General features: G+C 28.7%; 2 protein-coding genes across 8 annotated transcripts in view; one reads left to right on the top strand and one right to left on the bottom strand.

The window, feature by feature from the left end:
• Nucleotides 1–500, bottom strand: part of LOC107449479 (neprilysin-2) — a 50532-nt gene extending 50032 nt beyond the window's left edge. For all 7 annotated transcript variants that reach the window (XM_071181715.1, XM_043048515.2, XM_071181702.1 and 4 more), the window contains exon 1: nucleotides 342–500. In XM_071181715.1, coding sequence (XP_071037816.1) covers nucleotides 342–391 — 50 coding nt within the window. In that variant the 5' untranslated portion in view covers nucleotides 392–500. The remainder of the gene's footprint in view (nucleotides 1–341) is intronic.
• A 6954-nt stretch (nucleotides 501–7454) lies between these two features.
• LOC107449477 (uncharacterized) lies at nucleotides 7455–21568 on the top strand. The gene is made up of 6 exons (XM_071185627.1): nucleotides 7455–7871; nucleotides 11934–12286; nucleotides 14200–14374; nucleotides 15621–15860; nucleotides 18518–19458; nucleotides 21148–21568. The coding sequence occupies exons 1-6, from the start codon at nucleotides 7455–7457 to the stop codon at nucleotides 21497–21499; spliced, it is 2478 nt and encodes an 825-aa protein (XP_071041728.1). The 3' UTR covers nucleotides 21500–21568.
• Nucleotides 21569–24021: the final 2453 nt, after the last annotated feature.

Genomic DNA, 24021 nt, shown 5'->3' with positions numbered 1-24021 from the left:
ATGAAAAATTTTACATAATTTTAAATGTCAAACATTAAGTTCGATAAGGTTCGGCCGAATTGGGACAAAATATAAAATTTACTTTTCAATTCATATGAAGCCTTCCTGTTCCACAAGCCGTATATTCTGCAGGTGTGGTCTATAATTTCATGAGTGTGCGTAATTTTCTTAATTGTATAAAAATATGTAATTTAGCATATTTAAAATTTAATAAAACCTCAAGCTCATTTTGTTCTTCAGGAATTAAAAATAAAGCGAATGCTTTTTGTTTAAGGTAAATGATGCATATTTCGACACACAATAAATTTTAAAAATATATATATATTAAAATTCAGACTTACATATCAAATTTAGATGAATAAAAATGCTTCCTTGACGATATACTAAACATGCTATGCAATATCTTGCTAGCAAAGCAAAGAAGAGATGCATTTTAAGTGGAATTTCGTTTAAATGTCACAGTAGGAACCACATGTGACATGTATGTCAGAAGTTTTCGCAAAGCATCTGTAAGGACTGACAAATTTAAATTGTTCACATTGTACTGTTTCGCATGATTTTGATAACAAATATGTTCTTTATATGTCATACATCAGCTAAAAAAGTTTTTTATGTATGAATTCAATGATTATGATATTGAAGTTTACATTGTTTCATTTATTCTACAACTTGACACAGAAGGGCATCTAGTGACATATAAAACATTTAGAAGATAACCTTCAAGCCTAATATACGTGTTCGTTTCATTTTTTTGGTCAAGGATAAAATACATGATCTCAGTTACCGCTGTTGCTAATTGAAACTTGTATTCTAACATGGAACTGAAATTAATTATTAATTTAATTAATTCTTAATTGAATTGAAATTTGTACTTAATTGAATTTAAATTAATTCTAAGTTGAATTAAAAATTAATTCCTAATTTAATAATCTTAATTTAATTCGTAATTTCACTTATTAAGATAGTATATAAAAAAAATATCAAATCTTTTTATATTAAAGAGTGTCATTGGAATAAAAAACTAGTTCCTAAATACTTTTATTGAAGTATTTTTTTAATAGCTTCAATAGCTTTTATATTTTTAAAGCGTGCAGGAAGCAAAAACAAATGGATTTTAAAATAACTAAATCCAATAATTTTAGAGCGTATCATCGGATTAAAAAAAATAGTTCTCAAATACTCCTACTTAAGTATTTTTAGAGAGTTTGCTTTATTTGAACAGTACTTAAAAATAAAATGCAAAATCCTGAATAACTTTTGCTTCAATGATTGAACTCGCACTCTATCTTAATAATTCCTGAGCCTGATCATAATAAATGCTAATTAATTATTGCAGACGATATTTTAAGTTACAAAATTCAGGTATAAAACTATATTTTCTTTAAATGTGCATACCTTTTTTTACGACAGATTTTTATTTTCGATCTTCAAAATATATGGAGTATAGCAGCACCTTGCAAAAAAAGGTTTCAAAAATTTCGAGAGAACAGCTATCTTGGTTTGGACTTTTTAATGAAAACCTTCTTTTTTACGTATTTCGTTAAATATCGAGAACTTTTTAAGGGAATCAAAAAGTTCCTTTTCACACAATTTTAAAATTGGTTTATCCTTATAAATCCAATTATCTTACCTTATTTATCTTTATAAATCCAAGAAAAGAACTATATAATGCGTTTTATTATTTTTTTTTGACTGAATAAAAAGTAAAAAAAAAATCTTATATTGTAAAATAGAAAAAATTTTTACATCATTTTAAAAAAAGTAATTTTATATGATAAAATCCAAAATTCGAATGAAATTGGTCAAATAGTTCTCGAGAAATTTTTAAAAATAAAGCTTTGAAAAAATTAAACAGAGAACATAGACTGATTTTTTTTAAATTTTGTATATTGCCATTTATATTTACGAACTTTAAAAGGATGCAAAAACTCGCATGCCTAGTAACCTGAAAATTTTTCATTACTTTTGAAATAGAGTAGCAATTAAATAATTATAAATAAAAATTCTTTTCCTTAACTAATTTTTGGATAATCAAATTTATAACTGCGAAAAAAAAATTCAATTCCTTTAATAAACTCTCGAGAAAAATAAATGCTCAAGAAGTAAAATTAACATTTAGTGGTCCAAACAATAGACTGCTCTTCCGACTAAATGATTGGGACCATGTTTTCTAGATTTCAGCCACATACCGCTACATATTTTGAGGGTCAAAAGTCCAAAACGTTCATAAAAAAAAAAAAAAAATAAAAAAATGTCATTTAATACAAAGGTGCAGGTGTAACATTTACACTAACTAAACTTGCCATTGGCAAAATTTTTTTGATGATTGGTGCAAATTTTCATGAATTTCTATGTAGACCATCTACAAGTTGCCGGATATATATTTTTTCTTTTAAATTTCTAGATGTTGTGGGTGGTCCTGCCTTTTCATCTTTCAGTACAAGAGCTCAAAATTCTGTGTATTGTAACAACTGCGTGAACTATGTTTTTTTTCTTCAAATTAGGCAATAAGTTTTAAATAAGTGCTCCATGGAAACATTAAATAACATACATAATTCTTGCTTGCGTAGGAAATATTCAAAGTTTTGTACTTGTGTGGCCAATGAAATAACGACATGCACAACTATATACAATGTTGCAACAGTACAAAGCGATTTTTTTTATTGAAATATTAATTACTTATACAGTAATAATATGAAGGCCCGTGGTGGCTCAGGGGATAAAACGTTTGCCTCCCTAAGAGACGACCCGTTTGAATCCCAGCGATGGCTAGTCGATACGAATTTTTCACTCGACTCGCACCCACCACAAAGCTGACGTAAAATATCCCCGCTGGTAGACTGATCATGGGCTAGAGTCCACTTGCTGTCGGGCTAGATATGTGAGGTTTTCCTCTCCATCAAACTTAAATGCGGGATAGTTCTATCTAAAAGACCTCAAAAAAGGTTAGATTCTCTTGATATTTGATACAGGAATTCCTTTGTCTCCTAGATTGGATTTAAAATTACATTATATTTCTAATACAATTTAAGAAATAAATACTAAAGTAATGAAAATCGAAGGAAAAAGTATAAGATATACAATTCTATGTTCCGACAGTGCCAAGCTGCAAATGTCACAGGTGGATGAATATTTGAATAAAATATTATAAGATGAAATAAATTAAAATATTACCTCATAAGAGAACTAAAAGTATCAGCACAGCAGAAGAAAAAAAAATCATTAACACGAAATAACTAGCTAAATAGCAAAGCACTACTGGAAGTAGCAACCTAACTATCAAAAAAGGAATATATTAAAAATAAATTAATTAAAAAGAAAATAAAGTGGCAGCACAGGCAGAGATGGTTGCATTGTCAGGGGGGAGGGGTATTACCATGAAGCCAGTGCGGGAGCTGTTTCAATGATTGTCGGTATATTACAGCAAACAGTCATACCCCCTACAGCCCCAAGAAAAAACAAAGTAAACCAACAGCAAATTGGATGCTGGATATGTGGGCAATTTCGGTATTTAGTGCGAAGCGATGCCAACCGATATGTTTACACTGTGTTAACATGAACTATTAAGTCATGTAGAGTAAAAATCTTAAGCTCGATCCAACAGCAAATCAGATGAAGACAAGACTAAATACCGAAATATTGAGAATCGAAGTTGAAGTGCATAAAATCTCCAGATGGGAAACTGAATTTAGAAAATTGAAGACTCGAGTACCAAACAAGTATATGGATCCGAGAATGTGTAAAAAGATGAAGAAATAATCATAAATAAAAATAAAACATATGAATGGAAATAAAAAATAAGCTTTCTTAACATTAAATTTAATTAATTAACCTTAATAAAACGATTGGAAATATAGGCAAGCAACCGATTATGTTTCAAGGTAATCCAACCGATCCTTCAATGTTTGTGTGGGCTTTCGATAGCAGTGGTTACCAACTGACCGCCCGCGAAGCCCTTCTTTGTGGCCCACGAACTTTAAAATACTTTTCTTTCGTTAAAAAAACCTAATTTCTTCGTTGCTCATTAATTTGTCTTATTCATAGGTGCACATTAAAGTTATTGACAGAATTATAAGCCAGAATTTTTTAATATGCAATTAAATACTTTTAAAAATCTACTTTTTACTTTAATTCGCAATTGAATACTTTTGTTTTGTACAACTTGATAAAAATCTGACAGTAATATTCAATGTTCCTTCAAACATAAAAGAGTCCTATATAAAATTTTTATGAAGTTGTGGCCCGCCATTCGAATGGTGTTTTTAATTGCGGCCCCCTCACTCCTGTAAGTTGGAAACCCCTGTTCTATAGCAGTGGTGCGCAAACATTTTTCGACTGCGACCCCTTTTGTAGAGAGAAAATTTTTGGCGACCCCTAGAGATAAATGTTCACAAATACGATGTATATTTCGAGCATTTCTTTCGTTTCATCGAATAAAAACATCATCATATTTGACTCATATTAATTTTATTTATAATTTTAAGAAAATACTTTTTGTATAACACAAAAATCAGTAAATTGCCCTTTAATGAGATGTATGTGGCTGCAAGTTTCTAATTATCTCATCGATGTTTGGATGTATGTTGCTAATTGCAATTCGCATACCATCTTCAGGGTTTAAACGCGAGCGGTATTTAGTTTTTATTGAAACTAGTTTGCTAAATCCAGTTTCACATAAATACATTGATGCAAATTGTATTAACACTCTGATGGCATTCTTGCATAAAACGGGATATTGTTTTTCCACGGATAGCCAGATAGAGAATACATTACGCATTACGGTCAAAGAAAGAGTGGACAGCATGAAATTGCAATTAAACAGTGAGTGACGGCGCTTCACTCTTTATATGTACACTGTATAGTATGCAGCATGCAGGGATAATGCATTTCATAAAAATTTGGCGACCCCCAAAGAGCTTCTGGCGACCCCTACAGGGGTCGCGACCCCTAGTTTGCGCACCACTGTTCTATAGCATAAAATATTTATTTCTCCACGGAAAGCATTCCTCTATTAAATCCGGTACCTGTCTATAAATTCCATCTTGATAATATTATCCAGGAGAAACTTACGTGTATTTTTACAGTTTTTTTAAGATAAGTATTATAGCTGTCACAAATTAACTTAATATGATTAATTTGTGATATAATAACATTTCGATAGATACTATAGATATATTAGAATTCCAAAAAATTAACTTGTTGACAGGAAATGAAATATAATTTCTTTCATCAAAATCATCAATTTGAGCGTTAGATGAGTCTAATGTAACGAATAAATCAAGAAAAATTTTATATAAATATGATTGAATAGTTTAAACCATAGGTTGCATAATTGCATAAATGCTACTGCATAAATTGTGTTTGCAATATTAATAAAATCAATCTATATAATTAAAAATGACAAAGTCATCAATAAATCGGAAGCCATTTCTGATGGAAATCACAGCATTTTTTTCATAGAAGTGTTAAAAAAGGTTAGCAAGAATTCTTGAAAAATTGGTACCTTGTGGTATGCCAATAAATATTAAAAATACAAAATTATTAAAATTAAAAATTATTAAAAATAAAAATTATTAGAAATAAAATTATTAAAAATACAAATTATTAAAAATAAAATTATTAAAAATACAAAAATTAGCAATATTTTGCTAGTACTCGAAATCGTTATCTAGAATATTATTGACATAATAAAAGTAAGAAAGCAAAAGATTCAAAATGTGGAATAGAATGATTGTTGATAAAGTTTATTAGTGGTTTATTGTTTTAATAATCCATGCAAATCCTGAAAACATATACCGCATTAAACAGAGTGTTTAAGTATTTCGTGAAGAGGTATTCCTCGTGTATTCATATAGGTATTAGTGCCACAAGTGATAAATAGGTAATATAATAAGAATTTAATAGGTGTTTTATTAAATATAGGTGTGATCGTAATCTAAGGTAGTTTAAAGTTGTTATTTTTAATCCAGCAAACTTTATTCAAAGCAAGAAATTTTTTGTGTTGAAAATCTTAAATATGAGGAAAAAAATATTTTTTTCAAAATATCTAATAATTTAAAATCTCTACTTTTGGAATTTAGAATAATAATGTAAACAGATTATAAGAGTTTGCTAATTAAACATTTCGATAATGTTTCATAAATTTATACTTTACAGTAACAGATACAGATGGCAGCACGAGGAAGCAAATATTAAATTTTCCCCTTTTATTTTACTTCATTATTTTATTAACAAAAGACACTACAAAAAATTTTTCATTTACAAATCTTTCAAATATTTATTATAATATGAGTTAATAAATAGATTAATCTCAATAGAAATAGAAATTAATCAATTGAGATTTCACTTCAATATATTAATTAAATTTGCTTATAAATTTCAATTATTTTCTAACTGTAAAAGTATTTTAATTTATTATTTTTTTACTCAGTTTGTATTGCAATTTTATAGTCACTCTGAATTGAAATTTGTGAATATAAAAAATGGATTTATAACTAGCACTTTCTGTAATGATGCAATTGTTTTTCTGGACATCATAAATGATAGCTAACATAAATCATTTTAGGCTAAATTAAAAATTGTGAAAGTTATTACTTGAAAGACAAGCTCTTTAACATAAAACGGGAGAAAGTTATAGCTAAAGTAATAATTGTTTTAATTATAATATTTAAAATTAGTAAATTCATTGAGCTAATTTTGAATCAAATTTAAATTTAAATTTTTTAACATTTTTTTTCAGAAAACGTTTACTTAGATAAAAAAAGAAAGGCATGCAAAAGCAGAGAAAAATGAAGGGAGTAAGTTTATCAATAGGTATAAAAGCATGGTAAAGCCAAAATCCTTTTATTTTAATTAAGAAAAAGACCAAAAAATACGCGTTTAAAAAGTAAACCAGCATTTATTATCACTACTTTTTCGTTTTTGATTTCGTAACTTGAAATATCATCTGCACTAATCAATTAGCTTATTTAGAGACCACCCATGTGAATGATTAAGATTGAGTTTTGAAAAATTCAGTCATCAGATCAAAAAAATGTATTTGCTCCGGGTTTTTTTTTCTAAATATATAATAGCAAACCTAACAATGTCATCAACAATATTTTTCTTTAGATGATTTTAAATTCTTTTTATTTCTTTTCTTTTCTTTAGGATTTAGAAGAATTTGTTACGTTTTTAACAAATGGTTTTCAACAAAGGATTAAAGTGCTAATTGTAAAAATTTTATTTTTTTATATCAAAAGCAACTTCGTTTTAATATAAAAAGTTTCAAAACAATATAAAAAGTTTCCTATGATATTTAATGAAAAATAATCGTTTATTAATGATATTAAAAGCATCTTATTGTTAATACCTAACTATCATTTTCTTGACTTGTGAAACTGATTTTTGAAAGATTGACACAGAATAATAACAATTCAAATAATTCGAACGCCGATCCGCCGATTTTCAAAAACATGTCCTTGCGGCTCATGGATGAAGCCAGCAGCACTGATTTACCCTCAATAATGCTGTCATCAAACCAATATGACAAACTTTGTGAAACATTTCAGGCTAGATTGGATGAACTACTTTCCAAAGAAATGACCGAACTTTATGCCCAGTTTTCACACCTTTTTACGTCTTTTAAGAAGACATTTATGTTCGGCTTAAAGCTATCCAATAAGTTATTCGAAATCGAAAGTCAAAATCGAACCCTTGAGCGAAACAACAATGATCTGGAAAAAGTAATTGATGAGCGGGATGAAAAGATCAAGCAGTTAGAAGATAGTATTCTAAAAGTAGATAGCATGAGATTTGGAATGGAATTACAGGAAAAAAAGTTCCATAAAGTAATAGAGGAACTAAAAGAAGAAGCTGTTAAAGAGAAGATGGTAAGTACCAAATAAATCACTGTAAATTACGACTTTAGTCAAAGTGAATTACTCGCGCAGTTCCATTCAATCTGAAATCGACAGACACAAATATTTATTTAGTTCAATGGTTTCTAAGTGTAGGGAATAAGAATCGACGCACAACTCGCGCAATTGCAATCATGTGTTCTAAAGTGAGCCAAAATTAAATTTCACATTATAAAAATATTTTTTTCAATAATGCATTATCCAAATTATACTGACTTAATGAATCGTATTTTATATAAAAAAAAAGTTAGAAATTAGTATTGGAAGTTAGAAAACGATTACAGAAATCCTTCTTTTGAAGATCGTTTGCTTTGTTTTGATCGTTTTCAAACTATTTATTTATTTAGTTTTAGTTTATTAAACTATGAGTAAGTCAAAGAAAATTACTCGGACAATTACATTCATTCTATATTCGACTAACAGAAACATTTGTTTTCTACGGTTGTCTAGAAATGTTAAGGTATAATTAAAAATATGTTTATAGATAAGAAATTTACAATGACATGATCTAAAATATGTTAAGTTTAAATTTCAACTTAAATTTTTTTTAAAACCATTGTTCATGATATGCCACTCCAATAATAGCTTAGTGTATTATATTTTAGAAAAAAAAATTCTAAATGATTGCGTAAAAATTCTTTATTTGCCCAATCATTTGCCTAAAAAATCATCGATCTTTCCCTCTCATTTTCTATTAGTGTTTTTGAGTTTCTTATATATAACAAATTAAATACGCACTGGACTTTCAGAATGAGAAAATCATTCAAAAATCTATTATTTGCTTCTTTGAAGTATTAAAAAAAATTCTCACTTAATTAAGTAACATGCAATAAACAGTGTTTAAATTGGAGTTTTTCTTTACCGAGTTATAAGATTACAAATTCGAAAAAGCCCATACATCAATACGTAGTTCTCGTTAATAAACTTGCTTTTTCTCATAATGGAATTTTCCAATGCTTTCTCAACTTTAAAAGGTTCCTTGCGCCCCAGTTTTTGTCTCATTGTCAGTTATAAGAAAGTCGTCAGATATTTTTAGAAGTGTCTTGTTTAATTTTAAATGCATTTAGTTAATTAAATAGAGTAATTAAAATTTTTAATTAATGAACAAACATAATTGAAGAGTGCTTTTCGAAGAAATTTTTGGAGACAAAACAATAATGTAATTCTTAGGTACGTAATATTTTTATACGGTTACCAAAAGCACTTAAATTTGTTTAAATACCGATAAACAACGTATTTGAATAAAAAATTTTATTGAAAAAATTAAAATTCATTCGCAAGGAACTTTTTGATTATCAATAACTAAACGCCAAGTTTTTCGCTATAATTTAAAACCTAATTGTTATTTTTTCCTAAAACATTGCCCACTGACCAATTGCACAGTAATGTTACCAAAATTCTGTTGAAATTTGAAAATGATAGAAAGAAAATTGTATATTAAATAATTCATATCTTGTATAACTCATTTTGTATTAAAACTTTATTTACATATCGTCAAGATATTTTCCCTAAGTGTATAATAACTAGAACGATATATATATATGTGCATATATATTACAACTTGCATAATTTATGATGATTTCTTGGAAAATTAATTTTATTGCTATGGTAGCAAGTTATGGTTTAATGAATTTATAAAACTAAATTTTAAATTTTATAAAATGTAAGCTCTTATTTATCCAAAAAAACTTAATAGATTTTAGAAAGTTTTAATTTAATAAATTCCATTAAGTTAGAATGTAATACTTTATTATCCTTGTGCTTAGCTGGAAATATAATTATAACTAAATATACTTAACTATTCCACACAGTGTTTGCGAAAAATTGCATATAGTAATGGGTCTTTTTCTATTACTTTGCAAGAATAATACCAATATTTTCCTTTCAATTTATCCTGCTTGAAAACTTCTGTATAATTAGATCATTAATGATGCAAGGTGTTTCGGAAAAAAGAGCCTTATTGTTCGAAAGGGATAAGGGTACTCTTGATGTGGTTAAGTTAAAATTACGTTGTTATAAGTTAATAGGGCTCTTACGCAAACTATAGTTTAGGAAATAGTTTGCGGAAGCAATATCCTCGAAAGATTTCTTTTATTTCATCTGTTTTGACTGTATTGTTTAGATAAAGTGCAAAATGCTTCATTTACTGTCTTTATTTTTTATTCAATTTTAAATCATTCGTATTTAGTAAAATCTATGCATATATTATATTATTGGCAGAAAAGCAAACACGCGCCTTAAAAATTTTCGTTTTTTAAAAATATATTGTATTTTGCCATGTAAAATTACACACTTTAAAATGTTGTAAAAAATTGTTTACCTTACAATTCAATTTTTTTTTACTATTATTAAATAAAATAATAAAAGAAAAATATTTATAAATTTTTTTATAGAACTGTCTTTGGACAAATGAATTTTATAATTGTGTGTAAAAAAATTTAAATTCGCTTAAAAAGTTCTCGAGATTTAGCGAAATACACAAAAATAAATCACTCTCCTGATCAAACTCTGGGGACCATATTTCCCAGATTGCGGCTGCACCGTATATTTTGAAGGATAGAAATCCAAATCCGTGGAAAAAAGGTATGTTTATTCAGAGAAAGTACGTTTTGGTGACTAATAGCAAATTTGAGGTGACCCCACTGAACCATGGAGTTTGAGTCCTAGAACGTGAAGATCCGATCATTAGATCAAAAATTATTCACAGTGGTCTGTTTCATTTATTTTTTGCTTTTTTATTTATTATTTTTCTGGCACACGGTACACATGAAATATTTTCCTAAAAGATAAAAATTTGGTTAGGGATTGTTTACAATTGACGTCAACCCTCTGAAGAGAAGATAGGGTTTTTGAGATTTGAACAATTTGTAACAGTGGAGATGTAACAACAATAAGATTGACATCAAACATTTTTATTAAAGTAGAAATAATTTTTATTTTTATTAAAGTAAAAATAAAAACAATTAGCAAATTAAAATTTTATATTGTTTCCCTATTTTAAATATTTTTTCTCATTTTCATTATAATAAGTACGCATACAATCGTTATTATTTATACACAAATGACATTAAAACACATTGCTGCAAGCATGTGTCTTTGTAATATAGCATGACAAGTGAGATAAAGGGGTAGGGGCATTGTGAAGTGTGACACTTTCTGAGAAGGAAGAGAAAATGGTCAAAAATATTGATTAAAGCCGCCTGACTAACCGATTGACCGCTTCTTATCTTTAATTTCGCAGAAATGTTTTAGATTTAGAAATCGAAGTTATTTTGAAAGGTAGTGATTCAAGCTTTTAGAACATTAGTATTACTTTTTTAATTAAGAACTCATACAGCCTATTAATCAATGCTTATCAACAACATAGCTTTAAAAAGTACAATAAAAAATACAATACAAAATACATGTAAATTGAGCATAAACTTTACTGTCGGTTATATTTAAGATAAACTACTCATCGAAAACTCATCTGATATGATCAGGTTTCTTCTATACTTTTTATGTGAGCAGCTTTTTTTTTCATGATTTCTTACAACATTTTTTATTTGGAGAATAATTTGTAGATAAAATGATTAGTTAGCAAGTAATTCAGCAATGATTGTTTACAAATCATTCAATAACTGAGACTTACCTGATAATGATTTATATTATGGTGATTTCATACGATAATAGAGAGTTTTTGCACAGCTTTTGTCTCACGTTTATCGTAACGCTAACCTTATTTTCTGCACTTTCGCAACACTGTGATATGTAGAGAAATTTTTTGGCATGCGCTAAGAAGTTTTAATAGTGTTAACGTCAGAGTGAAGGTGGAAACGTAACGTTATGAAAATATTTATACTATTTAAGTAATAAGCTTACGTTTACATCCCAGAGACGGGCAATTTGTATTAATTTTTATCATTTATTCCACAATATACAAAGCGTTATTCCTCAATGGCCAGTAACGCACGTTAGTCATTAAGAAATTATTTTATTTAGCAACAATTTTTAAATAAATTGTCGCAGAATATAATTTTTACTGATTTTGTTCAGGCGTACGAAGAACTTTTGAAATCTCAATCAGAGGGAGGTGCACGACAGAAACTAGAAGAAGCAAATACAAAAATCGAACTCTTAAATCAAGAATTACTCTTCGAAAGAAAAAGAGAGGAGATTTTACAAAAGCGGTCTGATGAGGAAGACAAAGTTGGAAAAGAACTTAAACAAGAAATTATAAATCTCCAGAAAAAATTGAAAGACGAAAGCCGCGAAAGAATAAATGCTGAATCCAACATCTACAAGAAAGATCGAGAGATTGAAAAGCACTTGAAAATGGCTGAGTCTTATAAGGGGGAAATTGAAAAAATTCAATTTGAAAATGAGGGCTTTAAATCACATAATGAGAGGTAAATTAAGACTTATTAAAGTCTTTTTTTAAAAAGTGAATTTTGCTTTGCATGCTAATTTTAGTGAAATTTATGTCTTAGAAATTGCTGCAAATCGAAAAACGATGTAAGGTTTTGTTCTTTTTAGAATATTTAATATTTAAAACACAGGATGTTTCATGTTAAGGTTCTTTATTAGTTTTAAATTTTTGAATGTTTTAGGTTTTTAGGGAGTCTTATTCAGTCGTTTAAAGTATTTGATACAAATATATTTCAGAGTCATAATTTCGATTTATTGAAACTCTAGTTCGTGATTAAAATATAAAAGCAGCCATATTTATGCTAAAATATAAAAATAAATGGATTAAATTCAATTAATTTTCTGGCTTTATATGCTTAACTGTAGAAAATAATTGATAGTTAGAAAATTGATTTCATCTAAGGCAAGCTTTGTAAAAGTAATATTAAGCTAAATTTGGTTATTGGTATTAGTTAATTATAGTTTGTTCTTTAATTGTGTTGCGATTATGTGTAAATATAATAATTGAAGTAATAAAACCAATTTATATACGTAAAGCTTATAAACTTTAAGTGTCAACCTCAGATTAAATGTACAATGCGCAAAAAATAAAGGGACCACTCTGAATAAATTTTGATATAATAAGAAATTTTGCACATAATAATAAAATTAGTTTATCCAAAGATAATTCCATGTAAAATATAACCCTTAAAAATATTTATTATTTAATTTAATAAGATACAAAAACATTTTGAATCGTAAGGTATACACATTTTTATGTCATTTTAAAGAATGTAATTTTAAATGGCAAAATTCAATATTTTAGAGAAATCGGTCATATAGTTCCTGAGAAATCGAATTTTGTAAAAGTCGTATATTTAAAAATTTTCAATTCGCTTAAAAAGTTCTCGAGATATGGTGAAATACACAAAAAGTAAAATTAACATTAAGGGTTCCCAAATTTTGAACCACTCTTCTGACCAAATTATTGGGACAATATTTCCCAAATTGGGGTTGTCCCTTATATTTTGAAGGCCAAAACTACAAATCCGTCGAAAAGTACGTTATACGTTTTTGCGACTGATTTCGTAACTGAAAATATCGTAAGCACTAATTAATTAGCAAATTAAGGTCACCCCCTTGAACTTTTAAGATTAAGTTCAAGAACGTAAAGATCCGATCATTAAATCAAAAGTTATGTAGAGTAGTCCGTTTATTTTCATGTCATGAATTTTAGCAAGTCACGTAAAAATTCTCTTTGTCATTCCCTTTATTGCACAAACTTAAACAGGATTGTACATGATGTGCTCCCGTGGCGTAGTCATTTAAACATCGCCCATACTGTTGGGGAAGAGCTATGGGTAGTGAGTTTGATCCTGTGAGCTGATAAAACAAACGGCGTGTTTTCACAGCTAGGTGCACGTTAAATCTATCGTGGCTGAAAGTTCCCTCATTGGTTGTTATGGGAAAGTTTGGTGAGGGGGATACCAGCTCAGGCACTGTTTTCGTCGTCTGACCAGAATAAAAATTACGTGATATTCCTACTACGGCCATTCAAGGATAGTGCTCAGAAAATGAGGCTAAGCGCTGAGCTATGATTGGGGGGAGGTAATGATGATGTACGTAAATGATATAAAACGTATCAACTATTAATCAAAGTCACAAACACTATACGTTCAACACCATCATTACGCACTTGTGGATAAAATAATTTTAATTACGTAAAGCTTCTTTAAACTTACGCCAGTTAATCAGTCTTTATTACTAATAAGGTCATTACTTTTGTCAATTTTCTCTAAATCTAATATGGCAGCCACTTTAATTGATAGTTTATATTTAATTTTTAGTGTGTGAGATAATTTTTAGTTTCAATTCATTTTACAAGGAACATGAACCATTCTTTTTTTTCTTTTAGTCTTTCCGAAGAACTTAGAAGAATCCAGAAAAGTCTTCAAGAAAAAAATAAAACAATAGAACAGCTGAGTAAGAATTTGGGTTCTCAGAAATTTCATTCTCTTATATTCAAGCGAATAAAACAAAACTTGGAACAAGATGCTCAAGAGAAAAAGGAGCAAATATTATCTCTTAAGGTATTTCAAAAGTTATGAAACGTTATTAGATTCTTTTAACGCTCAGGGTGAAAGAAAATGCGGGCAAAATTATTGTACTGTATAGTAATGGCATTCCTGGTAAAAAGAACCTTAATTATGTTTAATAAAAACTATATATAAGATATTTAATTCATTTAGTAATTTTTCTTTTATGTGGTAGCCATTTACCGGAAATTGTTTTCAAAATTATAGTTCTTATTACCACACATTTAGTAAAAAATACAAAACTGAAAAGTAAGTTTGACCGAATAAATGGTTTTTATACCATTCACTTAGTTGCATGATAAAATTACAAATTTAAATTTTATCACATATTATAAAACCATATTTTATTACTAATTTTGTGGAAATTATTACCAAAGCACTTCGGTAAAAATAATCGAGCTTTCAGTGTTTCCATAAAACCAGAAAGACAGTTACCATATTCTATTAGTTTGGACCATACTTTTTTTCTCTGTGCAATTTGTGTATTCAAAATACGTGCCTTCAAATAATAGGTTATTTACTTAATTTTTGTTACCTTTTGTTACCTTTTGTTACTTATTTTGTTACCTATGCTTTTGCTAAAATGTTCTTTTCTCTATAGTCTATATAGGATGTGTATTCTATTTTCGTATACGAGGATACTCCAGGCTTATAAGATCCGAAGAACAAAACAAAAAAATGTTGTTGAAAGACTAAAGTTGGAAATCACGTGCTTTAAAAATGATCAACAATGCTCAAAATATTGTCCACCAAAATGACGTTTCATTTCTAATAATGTTTCATTATTAGATATTAGCTCCGTTTCATTGCACAATTGGCATAAAAATGCTGTGTGGAATTTTGGACACCCATTATATACTAACAAACTTATCAATTCAACAGTTTCACTACAATCTTTCCAAAGTCAAATTACATGCTATTATCAGCAACAAAAGTAGTCTAGTTTCTGCGATATTGCTATATCTCCTAGATTTTCACGCTACTATCTGCTTCATAACGCCAGCAAGCATCAAATGCTATATAGCTAGCTTACAAAGCAATAGCATGATGAGTTATATGAAAGCATTTAATGCTTATTTGCTGCTGTTTAAGCTTCTTCCAAAGCATAGAGAGGTAGACACATAGGTTTCAAACGATTTTGTTTAAGTAAAACGAAACTTTCGTTAAAAAAATCGCTCGAAATTCATTTTTTTTTTGCCTCTGAAACTTTGATAGCTCTTAATTTATTTACTCATTACAGTTTGAACAGGAAAAGAACTCTAAAATGAAGCAAAATTTAAATCAGAAAATCAAATTTTTGGAACAAAGGAATGAGGAACTCCGGAATTCGATACAACGTATCAGACAACAATATGATGCGAAAAATACGAAGAAAGAATTCATCGTGTCTCAAAGTAACATGGAAGACGAAGATGAAAAAGTAATTGCTCTTCGTAAAGAAATTCTTCATCTAAAAGAAGATCTTTCTAAAGCTCAAGAAGTAAGTAAATGAGACAACAAATGTTAGCACTCTCAATGTGGTATTCTACTTCATCTATGTTAACCTACTGAGAATTATGTGAACCCAATTATCTTATTTATTAAATAACTAATTATTGCTTTGGGATATTGGAATTTTATATTTCATTTTGTTCACTAAAATTTGCTCTTTTGAAGCTAGTAACAAAATTTTAAATTTCATGGTTGTAAGAATTCTTAAGAACCGTTTTCAAAGTTTAAAGTTTTTTTAATTTCAAGTTTTAAGAATACTTACAATTTTAAAATTTAATAAGTATGTTTTATATAATGAATTATATGATAAAAATGAAACAAAAAGCATTCCAAAATAATAATTAATGACTTAATAAATCACAATATGCATTTATGTAATATTCTATAGATTAATGTAAAGAAACAATTCCTTTTATGTTCAAAGAGGACATTAAGGGTGTCCAGAACTCATTTTACAAACTTTTAAACGTTTAAAAAATTCAAAAAAGCCACACAACATTACTGTGTCTTTTTTTTTAAATTATTAAAATATAAAAGAAAACCTAAAATTTAATATAAAGAAATATTTTTAATTTTCGGTATTTTATAATGTTACATTCAAAGCTCTTTTTTATTTTCATAAAATTGTTTACACTTTAGTTTTTCAGTAATTAGTATGTAAGGTTTACTGTTTAAAAAATTTATAAAGAAAATTAAACCTAAAATATATCATTCTTCTTTTTTGGTATTATTTTAAAGAAAACTATAAAATAAAATTATATCAATATTTTACTGATTTCTTGAAAATGAATTAAAGCTAAATGACAAAAACATATATTTCTCAAATTTCATGTAGTTATTTGAAGTAGGCTTTGAGATACACTATTTTAAAAATGGAAAAATCTACAATTTTGTCACTGGAGAAAAACGAGTTATACCTTCAAAATTTTTGAAAAAATTTTTTGAATGATAACTTCTGGAAAATTATTAAGTCAGCTGCGTAAATTAACATAATGTGAAAACTTGTTTATAGCAAAACTAAAAACTTCCTTTAAGCATTAAGGTACCCGAATCCTTAAGGTACCTTTTAGTCACTTTTGACAAAAATATCATTTTTCTATTTTTTATTTATTTAAAATAAAACATTTCAAAACTGTTAGAATTTAGTTTCTACGTTGAATAGAACAGAAGTTATAATGATTAAAAAAAACATCTATTTTGTTTGGGGCTTAGAATTTAGTTTGGAGTTTAAAACTCTATTTTTTTTTAAAATGAAAAGTATACTTATTCGGAAAAATGGCCACTTCGTAAGCAAAAACACATGATGTGGCTTGATCTTAACAAGATAATAAGTATTTTCCAATAATTAAATAAATATTAAAAATCAAATAATCAATAATTATAACAAAAGTTGAGCTTTTTTCCTTTTTCTCATTTGGTTATTTTGATAGGATTTCTGGACATGAGTATATCCCGAATGTACATTCAAAATGAAAGCTATACTTATTAAATGGGATATATTATGAGAAATTGAATATGCAGCCTTTTAACTAATAACATTTTATTGTTACCTAAGTCGCATATGAGTTAGGAGCTCGTAATCAATAACTTACGAGCACATACATGGTAATTTAAATATTCACTTAGTTTATTCCTCAGATAGAATTATAATTTTAAAAAAAATTTAAGATTAGACCATTGGATAAAGAGTAATTAGTAATGATCCTTTTTATAGGATATATACAAACTTGTACTAGAATACAAATTCTGTTTAACATTTTTGGAATAAGAAATATCAGTAACTAAACTACCTATGTTATTCTTAAAAATAATATGATGATTGATAAACTGAAATGAAAGTTTTATGATAACAAACGTACTGCGTATAATCAGTTAACTGCGTATAATCAATTATAAGTGCAATTATAAGTTTTTTCTTTGCACTAAACTGAAAACAAATATGCGTAATTCTACAATATAAATAATCAAAATAAGAGGGAGAAAAGAGTGAGAAAACAGACAAAATAAAAGGATGAAAGGTTACTTCGAAGTCATGAAACGTATATTTTTGTAAAACCTGCTGAAACAAAGACCTATGAAGTTTATAAAATTTCTTTGAAGGAATTGAGATTTTATAACTTTAAAACCTCCTCTCTCGATCCTTAAGCACATATAGTACAAAATATTCATTTATTGAATGGAAATCAATTAGCAATACTATTGAAAACTATAAATAGCAATTCAAAAAACAACATAAGTGACTCTCGGTAAATTTTGAGAAGCGTGAATTGACAGCTATTGTCTTTCAATCACAAATGCTCTGAACTCTAAAACAAAATTTTTAAAAAAACTGATAAAGCAAAATTTAAACAAAAAAAGTATAAGAACTTATAATGCTTGTAATAAGTAACTTATCATACAAAAATGCCAAATATATAAAAATGCCGATTTTAACAACTTTTGTTGCTTAAGTTGATTAAGTTTGTTGATTACATTTACTTAAGTTGATTACGTTTGTTGATTACATTTACGTAAGTTGATTACGTTTGTTTTTGTTGCATTTTTTTTGCTTAGCCTATTAACTTTTACCTAAGCTTTAGTAATAAATGAAAACTGGAAATCTGAGATTAGCAAATTTGCATGTTAAATCTGTATTTTGATCATTAGGCAATTGATCTCAGTGCTTCAAAAGCCATCGAAAGAGACAATCAAATTCATGGTTACAAAATCGAAACAAAAAAGAACGCTGACGAGATAAGCAATCTTAAGCACAATCTACTCAACTCTGAAATAAAAATAAACAATCTGAATTTTCAAATCAGTCGCCACCAGAATGCTGAAAAGTCCTTGATGGGTCGAATCAAAACACTGGAGCAACTTGAAAGGGAGGCTGAAATTCATATTTCCAAACTAACAAGACAATTAAAGAAAACACAGGAGGGTAATATATCACTGCATCAATCAGAATACGAAGCTCGTAAGGATTCTCACAGCACCAAAGAGCAAATGGATAATATCGTGTCTTCCAGGAAAATTTTATTGCAAATGGTTTCTAAACAAAGGCTCACCATTTTGGATTACGAAGACAGTGTTTCGATGCTCAAATCTGAAGTAGAACAAGCAAAAAATAAGTACAATAAGAATAAGTCTTTGGTGAAAATACTTAAGGATCGAGTTGCTTCTTTAAGCAAAGAGCAAGGCATGCTAAGAAATGAACTGGATAAAGTTCTGAAAAGCTTAAATGAGAAAGATCGTGCAAATCATAGTCTGGAGCAGAAGTTAAACTTTTCTGCAGAAAGTAGGCAAATATGTGAAGCACAATTAAATGAAAAAATGCGTGAAGTAGAAAATAAGGATGAAAAAATAAGGCTTTATGAGGCGGAAAGGGCCAATTTGGTGAAAGATCTTCTCCAAAAGGATGATGATATTAAACTTTTGAACTTTAAGTTGTCGAATTTGGAACAACTGCAAATACCCCAGAAAAGACAACAGAATGAAATAGATGTTCTGAAAGGTGAATTAAGAGAAGCTGAGAATTTATTGGCCGAAAAAGAATTAATAAGTCGAGCTCTAGAAGAACAAGAAAAAAGGACAAAAAATATACACAGGTAAATAAATTTTAGTTCGTAAAACATTTTTGATTTTCAACCTTAAACACCGACACACGGAGAAAGAAGCTCTTCCTCAGGTACTCAAACTCTGAGTTTATACTCACTAAGAGGTACAGATTACTAATACGAAATGTAATACTAGAATATCTTATTGAGATCACGTCTATGTGATTTCTGGCTGCTAGAGTTAGAGAGGCACATTTCATACATTACTGTGGGCCGAGAAGCAAGAATCACGCGATTACATGCATTTAATAACGGACCTAAAGGCGTTAAAAAGGTTAACATGTAGTTGGGTCAGATGGACAGTATATTTATTTGAGTAAGAGATATTGTATACTGTTGTATATTCAATACTGGTAGCAAGGGTACTATGACCTATGATTCGTCTACAATTGAGGATAATTTAAGTCAGAGCTTGGGGCGGAATTCGAATCAACCAGCTATTGCCGGGATTTGAACCCGGCTCACCTCATTGGGCGGCTAGCGCTCTATCATCAACCTATGACACCACGGCTTTTTCACACCAATTACAGTTTTTCATCAAATACCATTCTTGGGTCAAAATAAGGTCATTTGTATTCTTACGGTGGGACAAACGAAATATACGTCCGAGCCCTAATCAATGCCTACATTTACATACCATTCTAAAACAAAAAGGGAAAAAAATGTCAATTAATATTTTAGAATTGAAAAAAATCCATTTATATTTTATGTCAGGGAAAATGAATTATTATATTTTTATTAAACATACTCAGTAGCATACGATGCAAGGTGTGCAAATGAAAAGATGGTAAGGCGAATTTTATCCGTTTAAATCTTTGAATGATCATATCTAAATAAAAAGCGTCTCTTGTATGGTATCCAACTTTTTCTAGTTTGTACTTATGCGTTTTCCTAAGTTAATAAGGGTGGGTTGAGCTTCATTTATTTAGAAACGGATATTGCAGAAAGTTTATTCATTAAAACTTTATAATTATATATATAATTGACGAGTATTTTTATAAATTTATTTTAAATAAAAACTCGAATACAAATCCTAAATTTCATTAATAAAAATATATATACTTCTATAGTTCTGATAAATTTTTAAAGAAACACTAATTGATGCAAACTGAATCATTAATTAACTCTAGTTAACTTTTAAGCTCTTATCAATAATTTATTTGAAGTTATTTTCCTAACAAAATTATTTTGCTCCAGAGATATATTTGAAAAAACATATTTTAAACAGCATTTTGTAAAGTGCATCTATGATTATTATATTAACATATGCATTATGATTATTATATTTAACATAGTGCATGTTATAAACTTCTCAGTTAAAAAGTTAACCGAAAACTTTAGATTTGCTTCTAAAAGTTTACACTAAATGTACTAAATCTCACCCCATTAACTAAATGGTTATTTTTAGGTAATTATTAAAACACTAAACTTCGAGACATTTTATGTTGTTACAAACTGCATCGAGTGAAATTTAATTTTATTAAAACAATATACTGATGCTAAAACTTAAATGCATTTGACACTATTTAAACGATCATTCAAAGCGAGTAAATTTTAAAAAAAAACAATAATAATTTGCTGATCCAGTAAAAGTTTCACAATAAAAAATAATCACCATAGCGACAGACTTTATTGTCAGGAGAAACATTTGGCGAGGTTTCACGTATTTTTGTTTTTCAGGTGGCGAATCGTGGGAGGCACAGAAGAGGACTTGACTGTCAAGATCTCAACTCTACGAAAGCAACTGGCGATGAAGATTGACTCCCTGAAGGCGAAGGAGCAGGAGCTTCAAGAAAAGGATCAATTAATCAAGGAGTTGAGGAGTGACATTCAAAAAAGATCTGAGTTAATGTCCGAGGAGAAGCTGTGGTTGTGTCAGAAGAATCTAAAATCGTGCAGGGATCAAGTAAAGAGTCTCGCAGCGGAGAGAAACATGTACCAGTCACAGATGGAGAGATACGAGAGAGAAAAAGATCAACTGACTGATGAGCTCAGGAAACTGAAGATGCTAAATTACAAAAGAAATATTTAAGGTAGCATTGTTTGAAAGTGTGTTTTTCGAAGAGATTTTCGATGTAGTTTTGTGATTAAAATTCAATTTAAACTCAACTGTTTCTTATGGGTTTGTGAATAGTTTATATTTAAGGTTTATAAGTTAGATGAATACAATTTATTTCTATGGTGTTTATAAGTGATTAATTATAATTTGGAGATGTTAAATTCAAATATAGTTATTACGAAATGAATTTCAAGTCAGTGTGTAAAAAAAGGAATTATTTTTGAGCTAGGGAACAGATTTAAACTAGGACTCCATCTTAAACTAGGACTTTTTAGGACTCCATCTTAATGGTTCGAGGGGATCATCTCCAATATGCTAATGGATTGCAGATAATATTTTAAGTTACGAAATCAGATACAAAAACGTATTCTCTTCGAATAAACATAACTTTTTTTTTCGATGGATTCGGATTTCTAAACCCCCAAAATTAGGGGGTGGCTGTAATCTGAAAAAAAAAAAGGTACCAATAGTTTGATCAGGAGAACGGTCCAAAGATGGGATAACTTAAGTTAATAAAATTTTTATTTTATTTCGATATCTTAAGAACTCTTTGAGCAAAATTAGAAATTTTTGCAAACAATTATAAAATTCCTTTATCCAAAGATCAATTCATGCAAAAAATAACTTTTGATAAATATTTATTATCATTTATTTCTCTAAAAATTTCGAATTGTAAGGTACATAATTTTTACATCATTTTAAAGAATGTAATTTTAAGTGGCGAAAAGCAAAATTTGAGCGAAATCGAACGAATAGTTCCTGAGAAATCGAGTTTTAAACATACAACTTTTTTACCTGTTTATCATTAGATCTAAGTTATATATCAATTTTTTTTAGCACTATACATATTTTTTAAGTAAATCGTTCAACTATAATGTTTTTCTTCTTCAAATTAATAGGCTTTTAAAAGTTGGTTTGAAACCTAAACTTTAAGTTTTAGGAGGATTTCTTTAATTAAAAGCCAAAATTTTTTAAAAATTCCATTTAATTATACACTTATTTTTTTGTATAAAAGAAATTTTTCTTACACGAATGTAAAATAACCGAATCTTGTTGTCTTATTTTTAATTGATAATAATGTAAGAAAATTGAACTCCTTAACATAAATATTTTTTAATGCTTTCTTTATTAATAATAATAATTTCGAATTTAAATAAATGTAACTTTGATAATAGAAGTCTAAACATATAAATTTTTAAACTTATATTATAATAAGCTGATTACTGATCGAGGTTAAGAATATGGTAAATAATCGTTGGATCGGTATTTATAAACACTACACAATCATGGATAAAAGTAAAAGGTATATGCGAATAAATGAAATATTTTATCATTATTAATTGTTTCCCTTCCCGATGACCTTGAATTATTATATTAAGGAAAATGCATTTATAGAGGTTCAACTCATCAATAGAAATGAAAATTATATTTGATCTAATGTAACAGATTAACTAGAAAGATAAAATGATTTTTAACCAAAAATGACGCTATTGATTGAAAACACTTAATAGTCAATATTTACCACAATCAAGCAATTTTCTTGATGCATAGGCTCGTTAACACATAATGCATATATTTCTAATTTTAAAAACTGTTGTCTTTATATAGATTTGGTCATAGCGTCATAGTGAATCTTTAGGGCAGTTGTAATAAATAAATATAAACATGTGTTACACAGAGTTACCATGAAGAAATGGTTTTTAGTCGACTTTTAATATTCTTATTCAATGGCGTCGATCCTATTGTTTTAAAATTTTATAATCAGCCTTGAACAGCCGACCCAATTCTAAGTTTGTGGCTATCAATGTTCAACTTCATAGCCTTGTAATTTTGAACCCCACTCCGGAGACAAGAGAGCTCCTGGATAAAGCGTTCGGACAAGCGCGCGCCATCGTGGAGGACTTTTTGAAGGAACTTACCTCCATTTACGTTACATGGAGAGGAAAACTATAGAAAACCTCCCATGATAAGCCTCAAAACGGCAAGGGATACTAACCCATGATCCGTCTACCACTGAGGATGTTTTAAGTCAGCATTGTGGTCGGTGCGATCCGGGATTAGACTTCGTTTTCGCTTGAATTCTATCCTGGGGCAAATCATTGGGAGGCGCATGCTCTATTTCCTGCACCACCGCAGCTCCCTTGATCCTTGTTGATTTTACGTGAGCTAAAATCTGACACAAAAGATGAAAATAATATATATTTACAGAATGCGCAATGAACTTTGACGATTCTCGGTTTTGATTAAAAAGAGTTATTTTAAATAATTTGTGAGAAATGTCTGCAATTTATATCGAAGCAATGAATGTTAATCGTATAAGAACGACCAGCCTTGGCTCAGGGTATAAAGCTTTCACCTCCCAATGAGGCGACTTAGGTTCCAATCCCAGCAGTGGCTGATTAATACGAATTTTGATCCTGACTCGTATTGAGCACAGTGCTGACGTAAAATATCCTCAGTTGTGCACGAATCATGGGTCCTCTTGTCATTGGGCT

This window comes from Parasteatoda tepidariorum, chromosome 1 (genome assembly GCF_043381705.1).
Source record: "Parasteatoda tepidariorum isolate YZ-2023 chromosome 1, CAS_Ptep_4.0, whole genome shotgun sequence".
NCBI lineage: Eukaryota > Metazoa > Arthropoda > Arachnida > Araneae > Theridiidae > Parasteatoda > Parasteatoda tepidariorum.
Note: the sequence above shows the minus strand (reverse complement) of the source record. Positions and strands in the feature narration are given on the sequence as shown.

Bases quoted from the DNA above. Each gene is read 5' to 3' on its own strand.
- LOC107449477 (XM_071185627.1), top strand. From the start codon at position 7,455: ATGTCCTTGCGGCTCATGGATGAAGCCAGCAGCACTGATTTACCCTCA. The intron at 12,287-14,199 runs GTAAATTAAGAC...TTTTTCTTTTAG, and splicing joins TTTAAATCACATAATGAGAG to TCTTTCCGAAGAACTTAGAA. The intron at 19,459-21,147 runs GTAAATAAATTT...TTTGTTTTTCAG, and splicing joins AGGACAAAAAATATACACAG to GTGGCGAATCGTGGGAGGCA.